This window comes from Fringilla coelebs (assembly GCF_963513975.1).
Source record: "Fringilla coelebs genome assembly, chromosome: 4".
In the NCBI taxonomy this organism is placed as follows: domain Eukaryota; kingdom Metazoa; phylum Chordata; class Aves; order Passeriformes; family Fringillidae; genus Fringilla; species Fringilla coelebs.
The window spans coordinates 3,188,183-3,215,092 of record NC_140032.1 but is presented as its reverse complement, the minus strand read 5'-3'; the positions used below and the strand labels follow the sequence as shown (position 1 = coordinate 3,215,092).

At 46.6% G+C, this 26,910-nt stretch overlaps 1 protein-coding gene across 1 annotated transcript in view; it reads right to left on the bottom strand.

Annotated features, from left to right (window-relative positions):
• SMOX (spermine oxidase) overlaps nucleotides 1-26,677 on the bottom strand; it is a 51,838-nt gene extending 25,161 nt beyond the window's left edge. The window contains exons 1-2 of the mRNA XM_084205189.1: nucleotides 26,524-26,677; nucleotides 422-656 (exon numbers count right to left, since the gene is read on the bottom strand). Coding sequence (XP_084061315.1) covers nucleotides 422-629 — 208 coding nt within the window. The 5' untranslated portion in view covers nucleotides 630-656; nucleotides 26,524-26,677. The remainder of the gene's footprint in view (nucleotides 1-421; nucleotides 657-26,523) is intronic.
• Between the last annotated feature and the right edge of the window lie 233 nt (nucleotides 26,678-26,910).

The following is a 26,910-nucleotide window of genomic DNA, read 5'->3' as shown; positions in this document are numbered from 1 at the left end:
TTCTGCTGTGATGGTGGAACTTTGGATTGGTTTAGAGTAGAGACAGACTGTCTAACATAGGTGATAGGTATTGGAAAATTATTGTAAATAAAGTACAGGTAGTTTTTAGTATAAAAAGCCAACACTGCCCTGAGGGCAGTCAGTGTGCCTCAACCCGACCTGCTGGACAGACCTCAGCAGGTCAGAGAAAGAATGTATTATTAGATAAGAGAAAATAAACAACCTTGAGAACCAGAGCTGAGGAATCCCGACTTCTTCTTTGGTCTCAGGGCTGGGAAAAAGAGACTTTTAATACCTCAGGAGCCATTCCAGCAACAACAAACCCGACACAGACCCACACACCAAATCAGCCTGAAATCAAAAAGAAGAACAAAGCAAAAAAAAAACCCAGAAAGCCGAAGCCCAAGGTGTAAATTCTCACCGAGTCGGACGCTCTGCACGCGGCCCCCGATGCGGTCGGTCGCCTCGAGGACTGTTACATCCGTGAATCCGCTTTCCAGGAGCGCCTTGGCTGCCGACAGGCCCGCGAGCCCAGCACCGATCACGACTATTCGAGGCTGTCGCTTTCTCCGTAGGCCACTACTAAGAGGATCATCCGTGCTGTCTGCAGATATTTCACAACTTTGCATGCCGTCCAAGCTCTCTTTCTAAGGAACCTGTAGGAGGAAGCAGACAGGTGTGTTCAGGAAGCTCAGATCCAGCTTATCCTCTGCAGTTAAAAGATCAAAAATGAATTCCGGCAGAAAATAAAAACTTGGTGAGTTAGACCCAGCCTTCAACATGGGATGAAATGAATTCCGGTAGAAAATAAAAACTTGGTGAGTTAGACCCAGTTTTCAACATGGGATGCACAGAAAGGATAACTGAGGTCAAGCTGGGATGCAAAACAACTTTTTAGCCTGGAGCACCAAGAACTCCAGAAATCTCCACCCTTTCATGCCATGTAGACTATTTCCAAACAAGTCAAAGGACTTTCAAACGCCCATCTTTTTATATAACTTCCAAAAGTGGTAATTTTGTGGTGAAGACTTTTAAAAGAAAGAGAACCACGTCCCCAGTGCTGACAAGCTCCACAACCCAGCAGTGAAGCTCCACTTTGCCACTGTGGCAACCACAAAGCCTGAATTTCAGATCCTCTAAGTAGGGGAGGAGGTAAGGAGGATTTAGCTCAAAGCAAGGACATTGGATCTCAAGCCAGCCATTACAGAAATGGGACAGACAGGAATATGTTTCAAGTGATGGAAGTCAACAAGGGCCACTTCAAAATTTCACAAAATGCAGCCCCTGAAGCCAACACTGTCCTGCCACATCAGGCTCAGCCTCAGGCTTAGATGAGAGATTGAAACCCACACCAGTCCTGACTAGTCCAAATCTACCCAAATCTCCACCTACCAATATATTCCACTGCTCCTCCCAGCAGGACCCTGTTTTCCTTGGCAAACTCCTAGCAGACACCTTTCTACTGCTATCTACCCTTATTTCTCAGGTCCCATCACACCATTTTAGTAGGTGGGACCATGGCCTGAACCCATGGTTAAGGTTCAACCCTGAGCAGGATTTCCAGTGCAGGATGTCTTTATTCACAAAAGCCAGCATGTATTTACCTGGTTCTGGGTGGTACACACCTGCCCTCAGGAGCACGAAGAACAGGGTGCAGAGATTCCTACCCCTCCAGACCTGAGCTGACATGAGTCCCAACTTGCAAAGGATAAACACAAAGCCCAGGATTTATCAGCCCTGGAATCAGCTGATGCCCAGTAATTTGGATAAAGCACAAACACAGTTCCTTGCCTCTCCCTCCCCAGAGATATCCAAGGAGCTCTTAGTGTGCTGCCTCTACCTGTTGCAAAACTGCTGGATGGATATCCATTCTGAGTTCTTCCTCAATTCTCCCAACACTTGGCCACTGACAAAGATTCCTACTCCTCTCTTCCATCACCAGAAGGGTCAACTTAAAACACTGCTGGCCTACAGCAGTGTATGATCACAGGAACTAATGAAGCAGTTTCATTTGGAGAGTTCCTTTTTCTCCAGAATTTTAGAGAATTTATGTCTGTTGACCAAACAATATCCACTCTCTGTAAGGGAGCTGACACCAGACTGCAGTCAGCAGGGATTTAGGCAGTGGTATGAAGAGGAGAATGGTCCCACTGGAGCTCTGACAACTCTTTTGAAAATGTTTGGTTTCAACTGAAACAGCTTCAGCTCAATCCACCCTTATGTGGACTCACCTGCAAGAGGGATTTGCACAGTGTGTGCAAACTCTGATTCTGCCACTGCAGCTTGTCCCAGCCGGCCCTGCATCAGCTCCAACTGCCACTGCAGCAGCTTCCAACGGCCACAGCCCAACAGAAGGTAGATCACAGAATTCTCAAGGATGGGACCTTCCAGCTCATCCCATTCCAACCCCTCCCATGAGCAGGGACACCTTCCACCAGCCCAGGTTGGTCCAAGCCCTATCCAACTTGGCCTTGGACTCTGCCAGGGATCCAGGGGCAGCCACAGCTTCTCTGGGCACTCTGTGCCAGGGCCTCACCACCCTCACAGGGAAGACCTTCATCCTAATGTCCAATCTAAAGTTCTCTCTAGCTTAGAACTGTTCCCTCCTTGTCCTGTCACTGTCTGCCTGTGTAAAAAGTCACTCTCTGTCTTTTCTGTAGGGCTTAGGCCCTGGGAGGGGCTCTGAGCTCTCCCTGGAACCTTCCCTTCTCCAGGTGAACATTTCCAGCTCCCCCAGCCTGGCTCCAGAGCAGAGGGGCTCCAGCCCTTGGAGCATCTCCGCGGCCTCCTCCAGACTCTCTCCAGCAGCTCCAGGTCCTTCTGCTGTTGGGGGTCCCAGCACTGCAGGTGGGGTCTCACTAGGGCAGAACAGAAGGGGAGAATTCCCTCCCACAGACATTCTACAACCCTCTCCTCTTCTCATTCTCCCAATAACACTTTGAACCATATATTTTCATTGCCACAGTAAAGGAACATCTTTTCTGCCATCTATATCCAGTAGAAATTGAAGAGGTTTAGTTCAGTTATTTAAGCACAGCTTTCCTCATCCTGGCATTGGCAACCTCCTGTGAATTCTTCACATGAAAGCTCCTAGAAAATGTTTTCCCTCCTGTTTCAGCATTTTAATACTGGATTAGGTGACCTGTCTAGACAGATGAGAAAATAGCAGGGTATTTTGTGTGTACAGAACCCTGATTTGGAAACCACCCTTAATTAGCCAACAACCTGTACCATATGATCAGCAGGGAAAGGCAATTAAAATTCAGCAAAAGCTTGAGCTTTCCAACCAGGATCTACATTCCCCAGTGGAATGAACAGGTGGTATAAATAGAGAAAGCCCCCACTACACTTAATTTCAGTATCAATTACTCCCTCTGGTAGGCTCATGAGTGAGACAAGCGCATAAAACAGAATTCACTGAATGACCAGTTTGGAAGAGACCTCCAAGATCATCGAGAACAACTCATGGCCCAACACCCCAACTAAACCCTGGCACCCAGTGCCACAGCCAGGCTTTGTTAAACACACCCAGGGATGGTGACTCCACCACCTCCCTGGGCAGAACATTCCAGTACTTTATCATTATTTCCATAAAAACTTTTTCCTAATATCCAACCTGTATTTCCCTTGGTGCAGCTTGAGACTGTGTGCTCTTGTTCTGTCACCCATTGTGTGCAGTGCTCTCCCTTCAGCACTTGCCAAGACACCAGTCAGGGCTCTCGAGCCAGTGGATATTACCAGGTCCTCTGACACAAAGACAGTTTGGCTTTTTACTTCATCCTGATTGCCAAAAAGGCTTGTTTCTTTTTTGGTTTTTTTTTTTCTTTTCTCTTTTAATCACAGGGTAAGAAGTGTGTTGGCTGTTGTACCATGAATCTCTCTCAGACTGTAATTTTACTTGGTGTTCATCTAAGAGCAAGGGTAACACAAAATCACAGCTTCACTCAAAGTAAAATTCCCCTGCTTTGTCTTGCTTACAGCGTTCCTGTGAGACAGCCAAGAGGCACTGGTTACCCACAAGAAGAAAATATCCAAATACACATCTTCCTTTTGTCTAAAACATACAGCTTCAATCCTCTTAGCTCTTGTGATTTTAAGTGCCTCGCTCAGGATATTTTAATCACTTGTACTTTCAGACTTGCCCCCTTTTCTCAGTCTCTATCACCATTCTATCCCTGACTCCTTAAGAGAAATTACCCTCCATTCATCCCCTCTCACTCCTGTCCATTTCCTTCACTCAAAAAAAAAAAAAACCCAAATGAAGACCTTTTAAAAAATCCTTAAAACCAACCCCTCCCAAAAAAAAAAAAAAAAAAATCTTGAACATAACTGCTGTTTTTCAGCAGACAAATCTTTGCAAAAATATATCTTCTGAGATGGGCATCATTCTACCAAGCCAGAATCATGGGTTTCCATTCCCAGCATTTGTACTTGCTACAAGTTCAGTGGGGTTCACAACTTCATGATTTTTTTTTCCCCCATTATTTTGCCAGTAATACCTTGCAGGTCACAAGGAAGAAGCCAGAGAATGAAGGCAGTTCACAACTGCTCTCCTTACTACAACAATGCTCTGTGACCAAGCAATTCTTCCAGGACCCCTCAAAAAAAGTCACTAAGGCTCCAACTATTTAAAAATAGAAAACCAAAATAAACAAAAGCATTTCTCAAGGAAATCTGCTATTCTTAGCTCACCCAGCTTCTCCTGTGGCAGTATTGTTGTAGCCCTGGTGACACAAAGACCTGGGCAAGGCAATGCTCTGAAAAGAGGGCTTGAGTGCTTGAAGGCTTGGCTGAAGGTTGGTCAGGATTTGGGGGTCTGTTTGGGGTTTTCCACCAGGATTGGTTAATCTTTAAAAAGTGACCTTCCTTCAGATCTGTATCACACAGCAGGTTGTCATTTACCCATGAGCTGGGACTGCTGGCATTCCTAGACCAAATTCATGGTCATCCCAGAGGGACCCATCTCACCCCTGTCACTATTTCAGGTGTTCAGCTGGCATTTGCTGCCCACAGCCTTTGAGGGCATGGAGAGGAGGAGAGATCCATCCTGCTGACCTCTGGCATTCCTGTCTCAGGATGCCTGAGCTGGAAGGGAGCTTACAGACAGTTTAAAAGGTCACCTGACCTTTCTGAGTGCTCTAAAATTGTGTTGAATCAACAGCCTTCACACTAACAAGTGTAACAGCCAGTCTGGAGGGTGAGAAATGCACCATCAACACACACAAATTCCCTGCTGACTGCACAGACCAGCAGAAAAATTTACCAGAACCACTTTATTCCCTGAAGGTTTTTATTTGATGATTAAGCATCATCCCTAACCAGAAAGCTAAGTAATGATATTGCACGTGTTCGAAAGGAACTTGGATAAAAGCAACAAGAGTCAGCTGAAAGACTAAATGGAAGCACAAGAAATAAACACACTACTATTTCCTCATTATTTTGAGTGCAGCTATTCAAAATACTATCAACACATGAAGGGGCACTGCACACACATGTGTTTATAATACAGGTTTGTCATCACAGCCTGAAAGTGTTTACTGAGAAAATCTGACACCAAATTAATTCAATCTAAGCAGTCACAAAGTGAGATTGAGAAACCAAGAGCAGAAGCCAGAAAAAAAATCACAACAAATATAAAATATCTAATTTTAACAATGACACTAATCAGCTGTTGAAATACTTTCCTCTTAAGACAGAGAGGATACTGGTTGAAGCTTTCAACTCAGGATCCAATCTGTCAAAACATTTACACTCCGGTCCCAGCAGAAGACCCGGCTGTGGTGCTGGGAATTATCCTGCCAATTCACTGGAGATGGCCAGGTTTGAATTGCAAAACAAAATTTTGTGGCCTTTACAGCTCAGGAATCTACCATGATGAAAAGAGAAAAAAAAAAAAAAAAACAAAAAAAAATTATACCAGCAAACTTTTTGATCCAGAGTTTCAAAAGCCTTTTTTCAATAGATGTAATAACCTTCATTATTTCATCAGCTGCATGAGGAGAAGTGTTTATCTGAAAGCACTGTTAGCTGAGCCTGAAGGCAAAAGCAAAGAGGAAGGTGACTTATTCAGCAGATGTAAAGACACTGCAGTTGTTAGGCCATTAACTCATTACACAGCCCAGCACTCCTTGTGCTGAGCATGGCTGTAGTGCATAACCCTCACCTAAGTAACTGCAATAACAGAATTTCCAGTCATCATCTCTAATGCACCTTTTTCCCTAAGCTGAGGGAGAAGTGCTTGGAAGGATTATTCTGGTTGGAGCAATTTTATCTCCTTTAACATCTTTGCAGGTTTCAGACTCAGGCTGTCCCTGAGCACAGGTCAGGACACATCATATCTCTGAGCAGATACAGAAGTGAAGTGGAAGGGATTTCTGGGCTGGCTCCAGCACTGCCTGTCAGTGCCTCCCAACGCTGTGAGCTGTGGTTCTCCACAGCTGCTGACAAAACAAACAATTTTGTAACTTCTCCCTCCTTCCCCCTTTCATCAGCCTTCTCAAACACAAGCACATTAATCCTTGCTGCCTGCTATTTCAAGATGCTCTTTCCAAGCTCTCCATGCTGCAAACATGTCAAACTGGAAGATGTGTCTCTTTTTCCCTTCTTCCTCCTTTTTAACCCAGCAGGCTGTACACCAAACTCACAACCCTTTTCAAAATCACCACTTACACCCTTTCAGGAGTGTTATTGATTGATCCCAAGTCCTCCACATCAGTCAGACACAGGGATGACACCAGCCTGCTGTTCCAAGCTGCCTTTCTACAGGTGTTGTGCAAACACCAGCCCAGGCCAGCTGTGTCTGGAGCTCTACAGGAGCAGACACACCTCGATTACTCAGCTACCTGCAGAGCTGCAGGAGCAGGGTGATGGTCCACAGCCTCCTCTGCACATGCCAGAGTCCTTCCCAAGCTCATAAACCTGTGTCACCGACAGTACAGCACCACTGGGATCAAGGTTAACTCGTGTTACACCTGCACATGCTGGCAGCTCACCTCCAGCTGCTGGGCTGAAACCACCTGCAGAGCAACACTTCCTTGTCAGCCTTGTGCTCAGGCTTTATCCAAGTCAGGATTTCAGTGTGAGCAGGTCTGCCAGGTGGATGCAGCAGTGGGAACGAGTCACTTGGCCCCAGCCCAGTTCTACTCCCCTCCTTTGCAGGCAGCTGCCAGGTGTGGGCAGAGACCTGTTCTGACAGCTCACAGCAACTCAAGTGTGGGTCAGAAAGGCTCTGCTCCAACCTGCTGCTCCAAGTAGGACCATCACCAGCATCCTCTCCTTGAAACAAAGGAGACATGCAAAATCCCTGCTTGTCCTACAGGTGAGACTCTATCCCTCCCATCACCTCTTCCTGCCTGAGCAGAGCAAAGAGCTTTGCAGATGCTGCATGGGGACACGTGAGCCCGAGTCAGCAACCCTGCCTCATTTCAAGGAGGTTTTGAGTGGAACATCTCCATCATCCCTGCAGCACCCTCTCTACTGCATCCCACACCATTTATCCTGCATGTCTCATCTCTGCCCACCAGCCCTCATGATGGAAAGGTGACCAGGTTCATCTTTCTCACCATGGTGGTACAAGGAACACAGATCCCAAAAACAAGCCAGCACTCCTGTGCCAACAAGCAACTTGTGTCCTGCCTTGCATTTCCCACAGGCAGAATCTGAAATAAAGTGGCTTGATTTCCAGAGAGCTGCTGGAATTTATAAGGGTGGCTATGAGACAAAAACAAGTTGGAACTGAAGATAAATGCTACCATCCACCACAATTCATCCCTGTAAAAGCCCAAGCCATCAAGCATGGCTCAAGGCACTGAAAATGCTGATCTTACATCAGCATCACCAGCTCCAATTACAAATTACTGACCCACCCCAGTGACTGACACACAGGGAGTTCAAGCTGGATCAGACATCAAGGAAGGAAAGGCGTTAATGACACACCACATGTACTCTTGGACAGCAGCGTGCCAAAATGCTTCCCGTTCTTCCCACACATCAAACCTGCAGCTCGCTCCCAAACCTCCTCAGCACTGGTTTTTCAAAGGCAACAGGGACTTTCAGGCTGGCTCTGTGCTCTTCTTCCTCTGGACACATCCCAAAAGAGACAGGGAAATACAGCATTAACCTTTGCCTGTCCAAACTCAGGTCTCCTTAACTGTAAGAAGTTGACCTTACCAAGTCTTAATTTCATTTACCCTCTCACTTGCAGGAATTTCCCCTCCCCTCATCTCAGGAGAGACAGGGAAGAGGCCATACTAAATTGTCTCCTCTTCCCAAACTGGGAAGAAGCTGTGCTTCTTCAGTGCACACAAAACAAATAAACTCTGTGAACTACTCCAAAAGTTATGAAAGAGAAGAAACCCAAAGCTGGTGAATATTAAAGCTGAGGTCATCACACCTTATTCAGAATAAAGGCTGCCACCACAGCACCACTTGGTGGTCCTGAACTGCTGGCCCAGAAAGTGAAGCAGAAATGTTTGAGTTTTCCAACAACAACACAAAAACTTTTCTGAGAAATGGGGGTTTTTTTGCAAGTATGATCCAGGACAGCCATCCCCTGTGCCTCTTTCCACAACACCATCATCAAGGAAAAGTGCAGAAGGGAGGAAGAGAATAAACCACAGCACTCAGAAAACCATTTAGCCTGAAAAAGACCCCTAACCATGACATTTGACATTGTATAATTAACTCTCAGTCAACAAAGATGGTGGAACAAGTTCCAGAATAAGATTTCCTGCTACTTTGGGGGCACCAGGCACCTCCTCTACCATTTGATTTTTCAGCAACACACTGAGCAGTCCCCAGAAACACTCGCACCAATAACCTCCAAAATCACCAACTGGGAAAATATCTGCACTTTTGAAGGTCTGAAAGAGATTAATACAAAACAAAACAAAAAAAAAAGGACACTGGATGGTGCTTTTGATCAGGAAACTACTGCACATTTTTACCACTGTGATCCAACTTGTTTTAATGCCTGCAAATATCCCTTGAGTCAAATGAACTTGTTCAAAGCTGATTCACACCAAGGCTACTTTTTAAATTGGGTAGTTGTTGACAAGTAGAATATATTTAACAAGCCCCAAGCGTCTTGGCATGCAGTATAAAGACTTCCTATTATGAGCTGGGCTTTTTTTTTTTTTTTTTGGGAACATATGGGCAGAGCAGGTTGTCTGCCACGGGGCACTTCCTTACAGTGCTTGGCAGTGACAGAACTGCACGGATATCCAAAAAAATAAACCAAGGAACGTCACACTAAGAGCACAGGGGATGAATCACACCATTTAAAACTCACTGATAAAATACACTATTATGTGTTTTTCAAATCCTTCTCATCTGAGGAAAAAGAAATGAAAATAATTGTGTTCCTCTGGCTGAAGGGTACTGTGAGAACGTGGCAGACTCTGCCAGCTTCCAGGGGCTGGAACAGGAGCTGCTGCCAGGAACACACCTTGGTGAGTGGGGCAGCATCTTGATTTGCAGTGTGGGGATAAAATGAAGGACTAAAAGATTCTCTCCACCACCACAAACCCCCTCTGGAGGCAGTCATCATCTTCAAGTGATGCCCAGAGAAATGGGCTGAAAATGTAGTCTGGGCTACAGAGCTCCTCCTGTCCCTGCATCCAGCAGGAGCAGAACTGCAACTGTGGTTCATGTGCCTGAGGCTACAGTATTACACAGCTAAAAGGAGTTCCACTGCAGTGACAAAAAGAACAGCTCTGGCACGTTCCTTGGGCAACACAGGAGCAAATCCAGTACAGCCACTGCTCTGCAAATGCCCTGCAGACTGAACAAGCATGTGCTGTAGCTGGCCCATCAGCATCCAGCCTTGTTTGGAAGGCTGCAGATAGGCAGAAGGTCCCACCGACCCAGAATGCATCCCACAATATCCACCCATCACAGAGACAGCTGTTACTGCCACAACACTCTCCTGATGTGTCAGAAGCTGAAGAACAGGGGGACACCGGTTGTACTCAACCTGCCACAGCGAACAGGATATTCCCATCTTAACCCTGGTGACTGAAATTGTGATCTAGCCAAGAATTCCAAATTGCCCTTGGTCTCCAAATCCTACTGACCACCAGGGATCTAGCAACAGCTGGCCACAACCTAAAGCAGTGCATCAAGCTGCAGTTTGGCTCTGTCAGCCTGACAGGACAAAGGGTTGACAGCTCAGGAACAACTTGGAGTTGTTGAACTAAACAGGACAAGCAACAACCAGTCCCAAACTGGCCTGCCTTTTCCTGTGTCTTTGCAAGCTTGCCAGGCTCTGGTGGACCCTTAGTGGGAATTGTTCCCAATTTCCAGCTCTGCCAACCCCTATTTCCAGCTCCTCAATCACACTGAGCATTGGGAGGTATCTGCCACTCCTACACTCCTGGCAGAAGCAAAGCTTGGTGTTTCAGGACTGTAAAAGGAAGGAAAGACAGACAGTAAACTACAGGGGAAAAAAAAGGTTATAAGCTAAAAACACTGGCATAATTAATAGAACAATGCTGCAAACAAGTTTCCTGCAGAAGTCCTATTCCAGCTGCCAAAATGAGCTGTACCCTATCCCGTCTGCACAACCTTGAGATCTTATCTCTTCCACCCTCCTTCTTTCTCCAGTTGTTTGGGAATCTTAATTCATAAAACGAGCCTTAATTAAATGGGAAATATGCCTGTGTTTGCACAACTCAGAACACAATCATGTCTCAGTCAAATAAACACTGGTGTCCATATTACACTTGGGAATTTGCTGTGGTTTGGGGTTTTAAATTTGTTGCAGCAAGCTTGGGAGCAAAATTTCAACAGGAATCTTTTCTTCTCCTCCCATCCTCTGTACCAGGAGGGTGAGACAGGGAACAAATCCCCATGCAGAGAGGCTCAGTATGGGTTTCAGCTCTGTGTGTACATGAGGATCATTTCAGGACACACCATATGAGACACGATAGCCAAAAGCAATTATTTTTCCTCACCACTTCTCAGAACCCAGACCTACCAAACTGCCCTGAAATAGCAGCACAGCTCTCGAAATAGCATTATTTCTTCTCTTTTTGAAAGCAACACCCACACTGAATCTTTGATTTTAAGCCATCCCCAAGCAGTTACCACATCTTTACCATTCAAGCCACAGGGAAAATCATTAAATCCAACAGCAACACTATGTGAAGAGAACCAGAATGAAAAAAGCCAACCACCACATGGATTTACTCCCACAGTAACTGGATCAACTTCAGCCTGGAACAGACTAGACGTGACTCCAGGAAAAATATGTCTCTCCAGGTGCAGCTGTATCAAAGAGGCTTTCCCTGGGCTCGTGCTTTGCTGGAGCATTAAACAAACCACATGTTCCAGCTTTGAGGCAGCAGACACGTACCCAGGGCTGGCCTGGGCACGCTGCGATTCACGCAGCCTTCTCCATCCCGCTGTCTGCACAAACACACCCCGGAGCAGCACAGAGCCCAGGGCAGGGGAATTCAGGTTGGGAAGCAAGTCCTTAGATCCTGAAGGCTGGGTTATGGCTGGCAGAGTGGCTGTCTGGTCCCACCAAAAGCTTCCCTTGAAGAAGATGGGAATTTTCCCCATGGGTTTGAGTATGACAATAAGAAATATTTCAGTACAAAAGGAAAGAGAGTCTCCTCACTACAGACTGTCTGCACTCAGGTCACCCAGAGATATCCAAAGGAAATCAGTATTGCTATGGAAAATCTCTCAGATAGGACAACATCCCTGCTGTAAAGCAACAGGAACAATTCCCCCCACTGAGTGATTTTCCTCCTGAGTGCAGAATGGAGCAGAGAGCAGAAACAGCTCATGAATCATGGAATCACAGAATAATTGGGGCTGCAAGGGATCTTTAAAGGTCAAACAAAACCAAAGACAAGAAACAGAAGGGTGGGTGAGGAAAGAGATGAAAACACAACGATGACACCTTCACCTTTGTTCCCATCTTGTTGCAAACTTCAAAACAAAGCCTGAGGATGAAATTTTGTCTGGAGATTCCAACAGAAAACCTCTTCCAGTCGACTTCTTGTGCTTTGAGGTTTTAAGTGCCTTGCAGGTGAAGCGGAGCCTGGAGTGCTGTGGGATGTACTCCAGTGATGGATTACCACTGCTGCAAGGTGCCTTTCATTTCTCCCAACGCACCTGAACTCAAAATGTTTCTTCTCTGTTACAATCAAGACATTTTACCAAAACAAAGGGAAGTTTACTTTCGTATTGATCCTCTGCATAAATTGTGCCTCAAACAGCTTCACAGAACTGAGATGAAATGTTGCTCAGAAAGAGAGTAATTAAATACCACAGGCTAAGGAAAGAAAAAAAAGATGTATTTTAGATCTAAGACATTTTTCACAGAGCAGGAAGATTTGTCATATGGTAAACAGTAGAAACTGTGAATTGGGACACTTGTGATTTATCTCTGCTTCCACAGCCTTCCCATGTGACTGCAGTAAAAGAGTGACAAATCCTACCCATAACTTGCTCAAAATAAAGCACAATTTCAACTTGTTAAGGTGGGAGCTCATTTTATTCAGCACACCACACTGGATCCTTTCAGTACCTCAGCTCCACCGAATGTGAAACAGCACAAGCACCTGGCTGTGCCAGAAAAGCATTTCCACTAATGCCCTCTGAATGAAAAGGCATCAGTGTAAGGTATTAAATTCCCACCAGGACAGAGCTATGCGCAAGTCAGATGAGATAACAAGCCAGTAAATTTCAAATCACCGCTTGCATCCATCCCATAACTGCACGCTGAAATCCCTCCAGCTAGGCTGGCGTGTTGGCAGGAGAAAAATTGTCATTTCTAAATTTAGCAGACACCTCAATCATTGTGTGATGCTTCAAAAGCAATGGAGACGTAAAGTGGAAGTTGTAAGACACCATTTAAACTGAAATGAGAGCTCCGCTCACTGAGCAAAGGCTTTTCTTAATACCCTTCCTGTTTGGACAATTTGATCCACTCCTTTTTTTCCTCTACAACCACAAAGGTCTGTCCTGCAGTGAATGGATAGGCTTTTTTCTGGGATAACTTCCAGGTTAAAGAGAAAGGATTTACACTTGAATGAAACATAGGCACTGTATTTGGAAAATTTGTTTTGAAAACTTGGGAAGGAAGCAAAGCCTCCTTCATTTAAAAAGGAACTCAATTAACATTCTCCAACAAGTCTTCCTATCGAAAGGACAGTATTTGCTGGGGAACATGTGATCTGAAACTTGTTCTCCTCGCTCACAATGTTCCTTTCTGAAATACAGGGCACTGCTTTGGAGAGACACGAGGATCTTTGCACAGCTTTCCAAAGGACTGCCTGCCACAGGCCAGGCCTTGACTCCAGAGATCAGATCTTCTGTGACTTAAGCTCAGGAAACTTAAAATAGTGCTTAACAACCCTAATGAAGACCTAGAGTGACACAATCCTCCTGTGGCTCCCTCTACAAGGACAGCTCATCCATGCTGAGCCACAAGAGTGAGATGAATCCAAGGTGTCACAAATCTCACCTCCTCATTGTCCTGATTAAATAAGTTTTTAAAACTTTCTGGAAAGAACACACTAGAGACCAACCAAGCAGGTGTTCTGCTTTTGATTCCTGCCTGTCTGGGTGTGGGTTTGATCTGTAGCAGGTAGGGGCCAGACAGGACCACCCTAAGGGTTATCTTGGGTCTGAAACACAATCCTGCAAGTGCTGGGCACGTCTAGAAATTGCCCACACTGGAGGAAGAAAACAACCCATGCCTTTTTTTTTTTTTTTTCAGATAAAGAGGGGAAAAAAATGCTACTGACAGTTTAATATGCACTTTTATTTCTAAATTCCCTTATCAACTGCATATGACAGAGCCTTCTTCACTCTTTAATAAATACAGGTTGAAGTCAAGCCCAACTTGAAGTTGATGACGGATTGAGTCCACATCAATACCCAGCAGATTTGGATGGGAGATAAAGGCAATATTGGTGCGTATAGCTCAAGAAAACAAGCTATCAACACATCCAACACTTTGGGGAGACCATCTGTAGCAGCCCACTCTCCTTCATTTCTCCTGGATGCCTCCAATTGCAGCATGACCCAGGCACAAGCAACAGAAGGGAAGAGTTACCTGCAGCTACCCCCCACCAGCGCCTCAGAGGGACTACGTGAGCAAAACAAGGACACAGGCTCTCTCCAAAGCCTCTTCCAGGAATCTGGCTGCTGAGATGTGAGCTACCCTTTGGAAAAAAATACTGTTTTTCCCTGCTGATCATGCTTTTAGTGCAGGCACTACATCAGGTGTGGACAATCATAAAAATTCTTCTGTATTCAATCACTACTCTTTAGTTCCTCCATCTGGGAGTTTGTCTACACCAAAATGGACCAAACACCCCTTCATCCAAAATAAAAGCAATTTAGGGTTCTGTTTTTAAATAACATTTTCCATGGGAAAATCAGCAGGCTTTAAATTAAGTGGAACAGGGTCCTCACACTTAACCCTTAGTGACAAGCACCCCACAAGTGCCTCGCTCTTAACCCTTGCTGGTCACAAACACAGATGTCAGGAAAAAGCAGCAGAGAATCCTCTGTACATCCCATACAAACCAACCACGAGGTGCTCTGCACAGCTGGGAACGAGCTGCTCAGTGATAAACACACTTAATGGAGTTTACATTTACTTAAGACACTTACAGATTAAGAGGTTGGCTCGGGTCTTTCCTGCCTGGCTATAGGCAGATGCTGGACAGCACAAGGTGAAGATACTTTTTCTATGAGGTTAAGCAAGAAATTAATGAAAAGCTGTAGGCACCTCACACAGGATACAGGGCCAAAAGTTTGGCTCAGTTTGGGGTTTCTGTGAAAACACTCCACCAGTCCCAAGGGAATCCAGAAAAAAAATGGAGAGGACACAGTTCACACACAGTCACTCTCGCATTACCTTCAGCTAAAGATCCCCTTGGCAGATGCATCTTTTGCACCCAGAAATGTCCCTTGCAGATCCCTTCTCCTGAGAATAGAACAGGTGGTGACAACTCATGAAATGCGCTCATACCCACATCTACAAGAATCTGCCTTAGGTTTCATTGCACCTTTGGAAAGAGGCAACCCACTCCAAAAATTTAAAACTGGGTAACTTCAGTAACTGCATTTTTTCAGGAAAGAAAGGGAAGAGTATTTAATAATCAAACAGCTTCTCCTCTTCATGTACAGAACTATGGAAGCTTTCTGATCCTGTCCACTGTGCATCTGCATGTACTGGAAACAAGCTTTAGGATCAGGGAATGTGCTGCAAAGTCCAGTGTCACACACATACACAGGATGCTTCTCTCTGTTCTATCACGTTGGATTTAAAAACAAGGTATTAAGTTACACCACACATTTTATTAAAAAGAAATTAGAAAGGGATTTAACTACTAGCAAAATTGTGCTTTTGGAGGTGAAGTTGCCAACTTGGGTAAAGTCTGAAAGTGCTGTAACTCCCTGCTCTGGGACTTCAGCATTGATGTCAATGCTGCAGACACAGAGCCTCTGCCTCAGAAAGTTACTGGGACTGAAGTGATGGGGACACAGCCCCATATTTACATCCCTGCCCCACTGTGTCCCTTTGTCACCAAACCCATCTTCCCCTCCCTGCTCCAGAGCAGATTAAGCTCAATATACTTATGCAGTTGTGAAGTGTCCTGCCTATTATCCAATTAGGCAGCTAACGAGATCTGAGTAACAGCACGTAGGCACTGATAACTGCTGCCTGATAGCAGTACAGATTAGACACGTTCTTTATGTTCCCAGCCCTTGCAGAAAAAGGCTTGGGATTCGTTCAAAGGCTGCTCCGAAGGCTGGATTCAGGTAATTGTTTAATTTTGTTTGGGATCCATAAACACATCACGTTTGTTTCCTCTTGATCTCCTGGAGCTGTCATGTCACAACTGTCCCGTTACAGAACTCCTGATCAATCTGGTGTGACTTGCTCAGTTGAACTTTCAGCATGGACAGGGGCAGGTCTCATCACCTCTACGGTTCCTTCTAGCATCAGAAATCCAGGAAGCAATAAAGGATCTGTGCATCACCAGGAAAAAATGTACAGGATTGATAAGGAGAATCAGAAATGCAATCTGTATTAGCTCTGATTCTGTTGCACATGACATTTCCATAAGATGCACCAAAGAAAACATTAATTAGATGTAATCACCATAAAATGGCTGCATGACAACATCCTTCTTGGAGCATAATTATCAAGGGTTTGTTATCTAATTGGGAGGGTACTGGAAAGCGGGTCCAGCCAGGCATAAGAGCTGTGTAATATTTTCATTACCAGTTGGGATGACAGACTGGAATGTATGGCCATAAACCCAACAGATGATTCAGCTGGGAAAATTTGCATGCACCAAGGTGTACAGATTTCAATTTCTAAATGATCTTCATGCACTGGTCCAATATCAACATCAGGAAATAATTAATAAAGAGAAGCCCTGGGTACAAATAAAAAACAGGGAGTAACTCTCTATTCAGCAAGTCTCCAGAAAAGGCTCTTAGAGGGTCAAGGCAAAATGATGACACTCAACAATGTTCCACAGGTGCATGAAGGCAAAGCGCAAGGGATGAGCCATGGAAAGCACTCAGCTGTGCCTTGCAGTCCTGCCCTGAGCTGCTCACTGCCATGCTTTTGGGAAGAGCAGACCTGAGAGTACCTTGTGGAGAACAACAAAATTAAAAAACACCAGGTGTGAGATTTAGCTGGCTCCATTTAAGCCAGAAATGTCCCTAAGAACAGACTAGTGCAGGCAAGCAAGCAGGACACAGCCTGAGGGGAGACCTCTCCTTCCAAATCCAGCAGGAAAGTTCAGTTTGGTTCCCTTGAATTGAACCCTCTGGCTTTAATCTCTGTTTTAAAACAAGATAACAGCCATCAATGTGGTGGAAAGAACAAGAGTCCAGGGCTTATCAACATATTAAAAAGGGGGATACTGACACAGCTTTAACCTGACAGAGGGCAGGGATAGATGGGATAGTGGGAAGAAATTCTTCCCTGTGAGGGTGAGGAGGTCCTGGCACAGGGTGCCCCAAGAAGCTGTGGCTGCCCCTGGATCCCTGAAAGTGTCCAAGGCCAGGCTGGATGGGGCTTGGAGCAACCTGGAATAGTGGGAGGTGTCCCTGTCCATGGCAAGGGGTGGGACTGGATGATCTTTATGGTCCCTTCCAACCCAAACCATTCTGTGATTCCATGACTCTGTGGTTCAAATTTTCTTGGATCACTGAGCTGGAAAGGCAGCAGCCAACAGACTGGAACACCTGATGTGAGAAGGGAATGAAGGAACAGGGATTGTTAAACTTGGAGAAGAAATGGTGGTTAGTGGGGATCCAGTTACTGTCTTCAACCACTTAACTGAGGTTTACTGAGCAGATGGAGCCAGACTGGGTGGCAGAAACAAAAGGACAAGAAACAATGGGAATTAGTGACAGCAAGGGAAATACTTATCAGACAGGAGGAAAAGATTCCTCACCATGAGGGCACAAGGCATGGCATCAACCTGCCACTCTTCACTAAAAAAAAGTCCAAAAAGGTTTACAAAAAACCTTCCTTTGATCCTGGCCCTGTCTGGAGCAGGAGGTCAGATGAGAGAGCTTCAAATCTCCTGTGCCACTTCACTTACTCTTCAGTTCTAAGAAATCTTTATCAAGGAACAGTGGAAAAGGGATTCTGCCCAAGAGTCAACATCACTTTACATATCTTCAGTGCTAGCAAGTACTTCAGACTCTAAAGCTGTCAATAAAATGCCTTCCACATGACTAAAGACCCCAGTGTCTGCAACTGACAGAGAAAAAAAGTAAGTAATGAAACACCAGAGCTTTCACTGCAATTGGAAATAGAACAAGAGAAACTGGGGACTCACATTACACAAGTTATCATCCAAAAACTCTGCAAGAACACTGAGGAATTCAAAGATACATACTGATAACTCAAACCAAAAAAGCCAGACTGCTCCTCCCTACCTGCTCTTCCCACAGCAATAAACACAAGTCGATGCCAAAAGATGTTTCAGACCTGCCCAGACCAGCCTTCATTTTGGTGAGAGCTTCTTCAGTTGTCTCAGGACAAAGGCCCTCTGTGTGCAGACAAACCTTTCACACACACATCCTACTCTCTCCCACTGAAAGGTATAACAGAGGTGTTAATAGATCCAGAGAAAATGCCTGGAACAATACACACAGACAGGTTTTGGGGTTTTTTCCCCCCAAAAAATAAAGTGAAGGAGTTTACCTTAGCAAATAATGCTTCTAGTGCCGGCTGATCTGTTTTCTGTCATGTTTTATATTTGAGTGCTACCTCTCAGAATAATCTTCACATCCACTTTTTACCACCTACAGAAATGCATGAATAGCTGAATCCTTCAGGGGAACAAAGGGACAGCAGGTACAAAATCAGATGCACAGAGTGTAATCACGGCAGGGAGGGAGAAGGGAAGGTCACTCCTGAGCTACAGCTGGCAGGTCAGAGCAGGAAAGCACAATGGAAGGCTGAGCTGTAATCAAACTAATCATGGGGAAAGCCTTGGTCAGGGCAGCTGGCAAGGACTTCCTTCACCTTAGAACAGCAAGGAATTATTCTGGAACAGTCAGAGATCCAGAACACATCCCTGTGGAGAAGACAGTGCTTCAGCAAGAAAAGCACGTGCTCTGTTCTTATAGTTGATAAAGAGACAAAGCCACAACAAAACCTTCCATGGCAAAACACTTCACCAGTGCTCTGTCCAAAACTCAAATGCATTAATCACCAAAAGTCAACTTGAGAGTCACAAAATGTTGCTTGCTGGCTCAGTACATGCAGGTATCAGACACAGCTCTCCAGGGAAGCTTTGGACGCTGCAGCTCAAGGAAGACACAGCCCAGAGATTCCCAAAGGCAGCTCCAGAGGACTGAACAGCTCACTCTGTACAGTAACAAAAGGGCAAGAGGGCAGCAATTCTCAACTGCTGCAGAGAAATCAAAGTCAGAAACCAGGAAAATCTTGGTAATGGCAAGAATAATGACAGGCTTTCTAGGATCACCCAGGGACGATGAGGAAAGTCCATCACTGGAGGATTTTAACAACTGCTTTGGACAAACATCTGCTGGGAAAGTTTGGATAGATCTGACCCAGCCTTGGGGCAGGAGGTCAGATTAGACAACATAAGGTCCCTTCATGCCCTGCAGCTCTTTGTAACAGAAATGTGACAACAGAACATGTCAGTAGCAGCCCCAAAGCACACAAGCCCCCCTAATATTTCCATCATACGTTGGAGAAACACTGTAAGATCTCAGCAGCAGCTGCCTGTTCCCACATGGTACCTTCTCCCTCCATTCCTGGAGGAGCAATACAGGGAGAACACAAAGAGCTGGACTCACAGAACAGGCACAGGAAGAGGAGCTCCCCAGCACAGCCTTCCCAGAAACAAAGTCCCTCTCACATCCCACAGCATGGGGACAGTTACTAACAGGAACCCATCCCTACTGTCCCTCCCATTTGCCCCCTTCCCATCTCACCCTGCAGTCTGAGCAGTTCTCTCTTTCTTCTCTTTAGGCCTTTCTTCTGTTCCTCCCTGGAATATTTTCATGTGGAAGATCTTCAGGACTGGATCCCTGCCCACCACAGCCCTGGATCCCACCCCAAGGGAATGAGGAAACAAAAAGATTAATGACCCGGTGCTTCACTCCAAAGCCCACGGTCACACTCAGCCCTTTGTCCAGCTCTCTCAAAGGCCAAACAGAGACACCAGATGCCACTGTGACACTGGGGCAATGGTGTGAGCTGCCCACGACTAGAAAAGGACATTTAATTTAGTCTGCTGGGAGGACTTTATGCTCCTGCAAGCATTAATGAATGGCACAAAGTGTCCTGTGGGGTCAGAGCATCCGAGCAGCAGAGCGTCCAACTGCAGGCTCTGAAGTACCAACCTTGATCTCAGGGTTAAACCTCGACCTATCAAAGCCGTTTTAAGAATTTTTGCTTCCTTGTGTGCCCCCCCACAATCCTCTTGGCTCATTCTTGAAAATCCAAAGTCAACCTCCAAGCTCTGTCTATGGAACAAGGGAGGAAGTTAAGAAGTGGTGCCAAGGAGAAATATTCCCACGTGTTTTATGAGCACATCCCAGCTATGACCACATGTGTGTGTGTTTGTCAGTACACCCTGGCACATAAGAGGGCACAGTTATGCAATCCCAGAAAACTTAGATCCTAGTTTGTACTGTCCTTAAAGGACAGCCCTGACTGTACGTGTAGCGCTGACAGCATCAGTCATGGGACAGGCCAGGGATTGGATCCAAATAAAAAATAACCCCATAAAAATAACAATCTTCTGCCAGGGTGTGTGGGCTCCCTGACCAAGATCTCACACACACAGTCAAACAGAACATGCACAGGAATAGGATGACTCTTTTTCCTAGAAGTAGCATCTTTAATCTGTGTAAGTGACCCGTCAGCCTGTGCTCTGTCGGCTGGAAAAGAGTTATGCAAGAGAGGAAACAAGCAGTCAGAGACAGGACAGCTCAGAGAAAACATCTCAGGACAGCTCCGCTCCTAAAGCCAGGCTCTTGCAAAACAACCCTCATGCCAGCTTGCCAGGCTTTCCCAAAGGGTCTGTGAGCTTCAGGAGTTCAACCAAAGGATTACCAGGCACATCTTCCTGGCAGAGTCTGCTGGGATCACAGCGGTGACTGATTTCAAAAGAGAAAATCCTGTTAGAAAAAGACTGGAGATCAAAGCAGGAGGTTACATCTATATCCTGGAACATGCATCCCATGGGACAGGAGAATTTTAAATTCAGTTTCAGACTAAATACTCATCCAACAGAAACATCAGTTGAGCATGCTTGAATGTTGCACCTGTGCAACCTCTTTGGGAGAAAATCCACTCCCACCCACCCTGGAAAATTAATTTAACTGAACCAACCCTTAGAAAAGAAAAGAACCTCCTCCTTTCCTATGCAATTCCCAGTTTAGGGATAGGCTAGGACTATCTGCTTCACCTAGCACAAGGCTTTTTCTGCCTACATCAGCTACAAGGGAGCTTGAGTAAGTACTTCACGACACAAATGATCCAAAACCAATGTGCCTTTTCTTCCTCCTTCCCAAAATGTGCCAACACCACCATATCCTGTCCAATATTTCAGTCATTCTGAGCATGCCAGGAACCTACACTATTCCATGCCACTCAGCTCAATCTAGAGAACACACTTAGGAAAATCTGGCATTATCAAGAATAATTAATTGTGAAGAAATGAATAACAGTATCCATTCCTCAACAGTTATCGACATCCATTTAATTTTCTACTTCATCAGCCAGGAAAACAAATATTTTCTTTAATTATTAAAAGGTAGTTCCTGCCTTTGAACTCAGTAAGTACAGACACACACACTAAAAGTGGAATTAAATGAACTTTTCAAGCCATTATAAAGGCTTTGCAGCCCTTGAAAGACCTATAGGATAAAAGAAGTGAAAGTTACCAAACCAAAAATTCCCTACAAACTGAAATTGCCTGGGTTTACATCAGTTCAGCTCTTTAGGGCCCTCCACAGCTGAGATCTCCTCACTCCCTTTCTGGCACTGATCTGTACTGTGGCCCCCAGTGCTCCCTCCATCCTTCTACTCCAGGAAGTGAAGGAAACGTGGTTTCACAGCATGATGTGAAAAACTGCCCCAAAGAGGGAATATCCAACAACAGCCCTGTGTAAATCACTACTCTGGGGCTGCAAAATCTGTCTCCCTCAGACCCAGCAAGCTGCCAGCCACCATCACTTGGAATTAGAGAGCACCAACAATAAGTGCCTTGTTTAACTGAGACTTTAAAACAGGGCCTGGTAGCAGAGAACTACCCGAGAATAGCTCAGGGATCAAACTCCAACAGGAAAAGCAGGGAGGGGCTTTTTCACCCCTCTTGCATTACATTCCTGCTGCTGAGCTCATCACCTTCAGAGCAACGCAGGCCTCTCTCAGAGCCAAACCACTCCTGCTGCATCCTTACAATTTCCTTTCCATCCCATCCTCACAAATTCACAGCCCTGGCCCCAACACGTCACAAAACAAAATCTTCAAGCTGCCATGAAAAATAACACCAAATCTGCACTTAAAACCAAGGGCATGATTAAAAGTCACCAAACACCACCACATTCACTGCATTTAAAAAGTTCCAGAGGAAAAGGTCACCGGAATACAGAGTACATCTCCCAGAGCAAACGTCCTTGTCACGCTGCTGCCGGGTTCAGACAGCAAATACATTGTTATAAAAACCCTGTGTGCTGGGTTATCCACAGCTCAGGGCTGCTGGCTGAATCACAGAATGGTTTGGGATGGAAGAGACATTAAAAATCATCTCATTCCCACTCCCTGCCATGGGCAGGGACACCAGCCACTATTCCAGGTTGCTCCAAGCCTGGTCTTGGACACTGCCAGGGATGGGGCAACCACAGCTTCTGTGCCAGGGCTTCATCACTGTCTGAGTAAAGAACTCCTTCCTAATATCGAATCTAAAAGTCCCCTCTGTCAGTGGGAAGCCATCCCCTCTTGTCCTGTCACTCCAGGCTCTTATCCAGAATCCCTCTCCAGCTCCGGTGGAGCCCCTTTAGGCACTGGAAGATGGTCAAAGGTATTCCCAAGCTTTCTCTTCTCCAGGCGGACAGCTTTCTCAGCCTGCAGCCCTGCACTATCCCAGGGCCCCTCAAGGGCACTGGTTCTCATGGAAACACAAAAACAGGACCTCAAAGTAAATTCCTCCAAAGCCCCTCTTCACACACCACCTGCACCACACCAATCTGCTCCTCAGGTGCCACCATGCTCGCGGTGGTAACTGGAGTCGCCACGAAGATTTATTTTCCAAGTGGTTCATATTCCCACCCATGGTATTTCTGGAATCTTTTGTTAAAACAAGAAGGAACCACTGAAATTTTAGATTATAAAAAAGAAAAAAAAATAGGAAAGCTTTTCAACCAATTTCCACAGTGACTTCTATAAACTCAAGATTTATTACAGAGCACACACCCACGTGCCCTCAACACAGAGCAAGGAATGCCCAGACACAGCAAAGTCAACAGAGCCAATGAAAATGGGACACAAAATCAAGGTAGCTGAAAATGTTCATGTTCCCTCAACAGGAAGACAACAAAGATGATTATAACACAGTCTGGAAACACCATAAAGGTGATTTTGAAGCGTCACTTGTAAAACTATTTGTGTCTTAGGATTCCATAATTTGATTAATTGGTTGCATTTGGGATTTTTTTATGGTTATGCTTTTATTCCCTATTCTCATGGTGGGTTACCATCTCTCTCACCTTACTGCTGTGCTTAGATCAGTTTTTGCATGGAAGCAGAGCAGGACAGATCCCTCAGCCACATCTTAAAGACAGAGGTTTAGACCCTCAAGAGAAAGAAGAGTTCAAATCCATTCTTCACCCGCATCAATTCTAAGAGGAGATCTTTACAGCTCTTTTATTTATTATTTACCACACTAACACAATGTTTTAGCTCACCAAGAGAACTAAAAAAAAAAAATCAGTTATTTAATTTCCATAGACTTGACTTCATTAACTTCTGGAGAGGACTAATGTTTGTGGCCAGTGGGAAAGGGTATTTCTACATTTTTCCATTTTCTGGTCTGTTAATTACAATTACTGAGAGAAGGAGACAGTGGTGAGATTTGTGAAACAGAGCAGGCTGCATTTTTAATACTTTTGAAAAAAACCAAGAGAAAATAATATCTCTCTTTTTTGTACAACCCAATCATACAAAGTAATTCCACATACTTCAGAAGTCAGCATCACAATTTTCCTTAGATACTCACTTGGGCCAGCAGGAATTTAGTTGGAGAACCTCAGATTTGATTAGAAGGGATTACTTTTCAGTGAGATGACCGGAACAGAAAACATGAAATTATGGAAGTAGGGTTGAGAGGCAGGCAGATACACTCCTGAGGCTGGTAATGAGATGCAGGAATACTCCTCCAAGTTTCTGAGGCAGAAATGGACAGGGGTCTGATAGCTTTTGAAGATGGATGAGTGAGAAAACCCAAATTACACTACTTGGCTAAGGTGGAAGTCAGCAAAAGCACCATCACACCTGCTGTAGGGAGCCCAGAAACCGTGTTTGCTGTTTGCAATGAATGTCAACAATTTGACAGAGTTCTCCAAACTCTACCTCAACCCCTCCAGTGCCACCAAGTCAACTGAGATTCCTCCATCCCAGAAAAACACTGAGTTTCAGAGACACCACAGCTAATTCACGGCACTTTTGTGGGAGAGACACAACGGGGAGAAAGAATTTCCAGCTCAAACCAGAGAGGGACAACCATGAGTGCCAGCAGAGGGCTGAGGACACGGGAGCCCAGAACACGTGCAGCGTGTTTGTGGTGCTCCAGCCGCACGCTCCAGCGTTTCAGGGCAGCCTGGCACAAAAAGGAACAACTCCAGAGCTGCTGTTCTACAGAGCCAAAGAATGGAGAGGGATAAATGACGACAGCACCCAACATTTTTAGCATTTAAAGACCTCTACACCCCCCTCCATGCACAGCTTTGCCAAAATACCAGCTGGGTGCTGCTCCAAACCCAAAGAAGTCCAGGTAAACATTTGATCAGCCACACAATGATTTGGATCCAGGCACTGAGTCAGACCCAAGCCTGTTGGATTTTTTTGCCAGCTCAGTAGTCATCCAAAAAGGCTTCCTAGTCCGGCTACCCGCTCCACAACAGTGGCACGAGGGAAAGGCAGTGCTGGTTTTTTTTAGAGGTAAAGCCAGCTGAAACCACAGAGCTTGCTACTCCCTAAAAAACACGGTACATCTGTTCCACAGCAGTGCCATAAAAGATTAGTAAGTGCTGGTCTAACAATCTGGAAAGGGAAAAGGACCTCGGAGAGCAAAATGCTATCACTAAGTCAATAAAACAACATCTGTAAAGGACTGAGAACATAACAGCATTCTTGCACAACACACAGAAATGCTCCTGGGCTGATTTCTTGGTCTCCACTAAACCTGTCTGGTAACTCTGGGAACAGGACTGCGTTGTACAGGCTATGGGAAAAGTGGATCAACAGGGTGAGCTAAGGACAGGGCTCTGGGCTCGACTTTGTTTGCGCAGGATCACAGAATGGACATGTGTTAGGCGATATATATGGTTTCACTTTTATGTAAAGCTCGTGTTTACATCTAATATATCAGGCAACTACAGCTGGTCCCATAACTAGGTTTGAGACAGCATGTCTATAACCCACGGAAAGCACTTTGTGGGATGAGCAGAGCAAAGATGCAGCAGAGCAGCTCTGTGTATGGGGCTGAGAATGTAAATAAAAGCTTTGTTTTGAGTTTTCATAACTGACAACTGGCATTGTGCATTTTACTACCCGGCATTCGGAATCAATCCCTCATCTACCACACCGATCTCAAAGACGGAGCAATTCCGCACAAGTCGATGGATTCGACTGAAAACGCCGGTGTGAGCCGCCAAGCCCCCGGTATTGTAACAGCTTTGTATAAACATGAAAACAGCAGAAACACAAACAAGCCGGGAGCGAGCCTTCGCCGCTCGTCATTCGCATCCCCAGCACGGTGACTTCCCCGCTGAACCTCTCCTCCCGGTGTCATCACCGGGGACGCCGAGGCGGGGAATGCGGAGGCACGCGCGGACCCGTGTCACATGCGGGAGATTCACCGACATCAACACACGGCAGGGGGAGGAAAAAAACCACCCAAACCGCCCCAAAATCCCAACACAACCGCGCGTGTTCTGCCCTTAGCCGAGAGAGCGATCCTTTCTCCCATGGTCCCCATAAAAAGCGGCAGGGATGACACCGGCTCTGTACCTGGGCTGGGGTGTCGAGGGGCGGAGGAATGAGGGGCTGCAAATTCCTGGGCTGGTTTGGGGCGTGTGGGATGGGACACAGCGAACGTCCCCTGGAGCAGTTTGGGGAGATGAGATTGTGGGATGGGGCACGGGGTACGGCCCCTCAGGGCGGTGTGTGTGGGATGGGGCACCGGGCTGCACCCTCAAGGTGCTGTTCGGGACGGGGCACCGGGCTGCACCCTCAGGGTGCTGTTCGGGACGGGGCACCGGGCTGCACCCTCAGGGTGCTGTTCGGGACGGGGCACCGGGCTGCACCCTCAAGGTGCTGTTCGGGACGGGGCACCGGGCTGCACCCTCAGGGTGCTGTTCGGGACGGGGCACCGGGCTGCACCCTCAGGGTGCTGTTCGGGACGGGGCACCGGGCTGAACCCTCAGGGTGCTGTCCGGGACGGGGCACCGGGCTGCACCCTCAGGGTGCTGTTCGGGACGGGGCACCGAGAACGGCCCCTCGGGCAGGTGTGTGGGACGGGGCACCGGGAACGGCCCCTAGAGCGGCTCGGCTCGGCGGGCGTGTGGGACGGCTCCCGTGTCTGTGCCCCCAGACAAAGCCCCCCGCCCTCTCCCCGCCGCTGCCCGGGCGCTCCGTGCGGGGACGGAGCCGGGCAGCCCCGCCGAGGCGGCACCGGCCCTCCCGCCGCAGGTGCGGGCTGAGGGGGCCGAGGGGACCCTGCGAGGGGACGCTCCGAGGGGAGCGGGCCGCCGCCCGCCGCGTACCTCTCTGTGCGGTGCCGGAGGGGACTGTCGGGGTCGGGGCGCCCGCCCGGCTCTCGCCTCGCTGCCTCCCGCGGCTGAGCGGCTCCCGGCGCGGCTGAGCGGCGGCTGCGGGCACTGCGGGCCGAGAACCAGCGCCGGCCTGTTTTCCAGCCGCCTCCCCTGCGGCCCGCCCCGGCTCCGCCTCGAGCATCCCCCGCCTCCGCCTCCTCCTCTTTCCCCTTCTCCGCCTCCGCCTCCTGCGCCACCTCCTCCGCCCCGCTTCTGATCTTAGGGGACTTGAACGTGAAACTCTAAAGATATCAGCGCCTGTTTGGTGAAGCAAGCGTGTTAAACCTAATTTTCTTCCTAAGTGAGACGGGTCTTTTTCACCTTTTGCGGTTGCCGCTG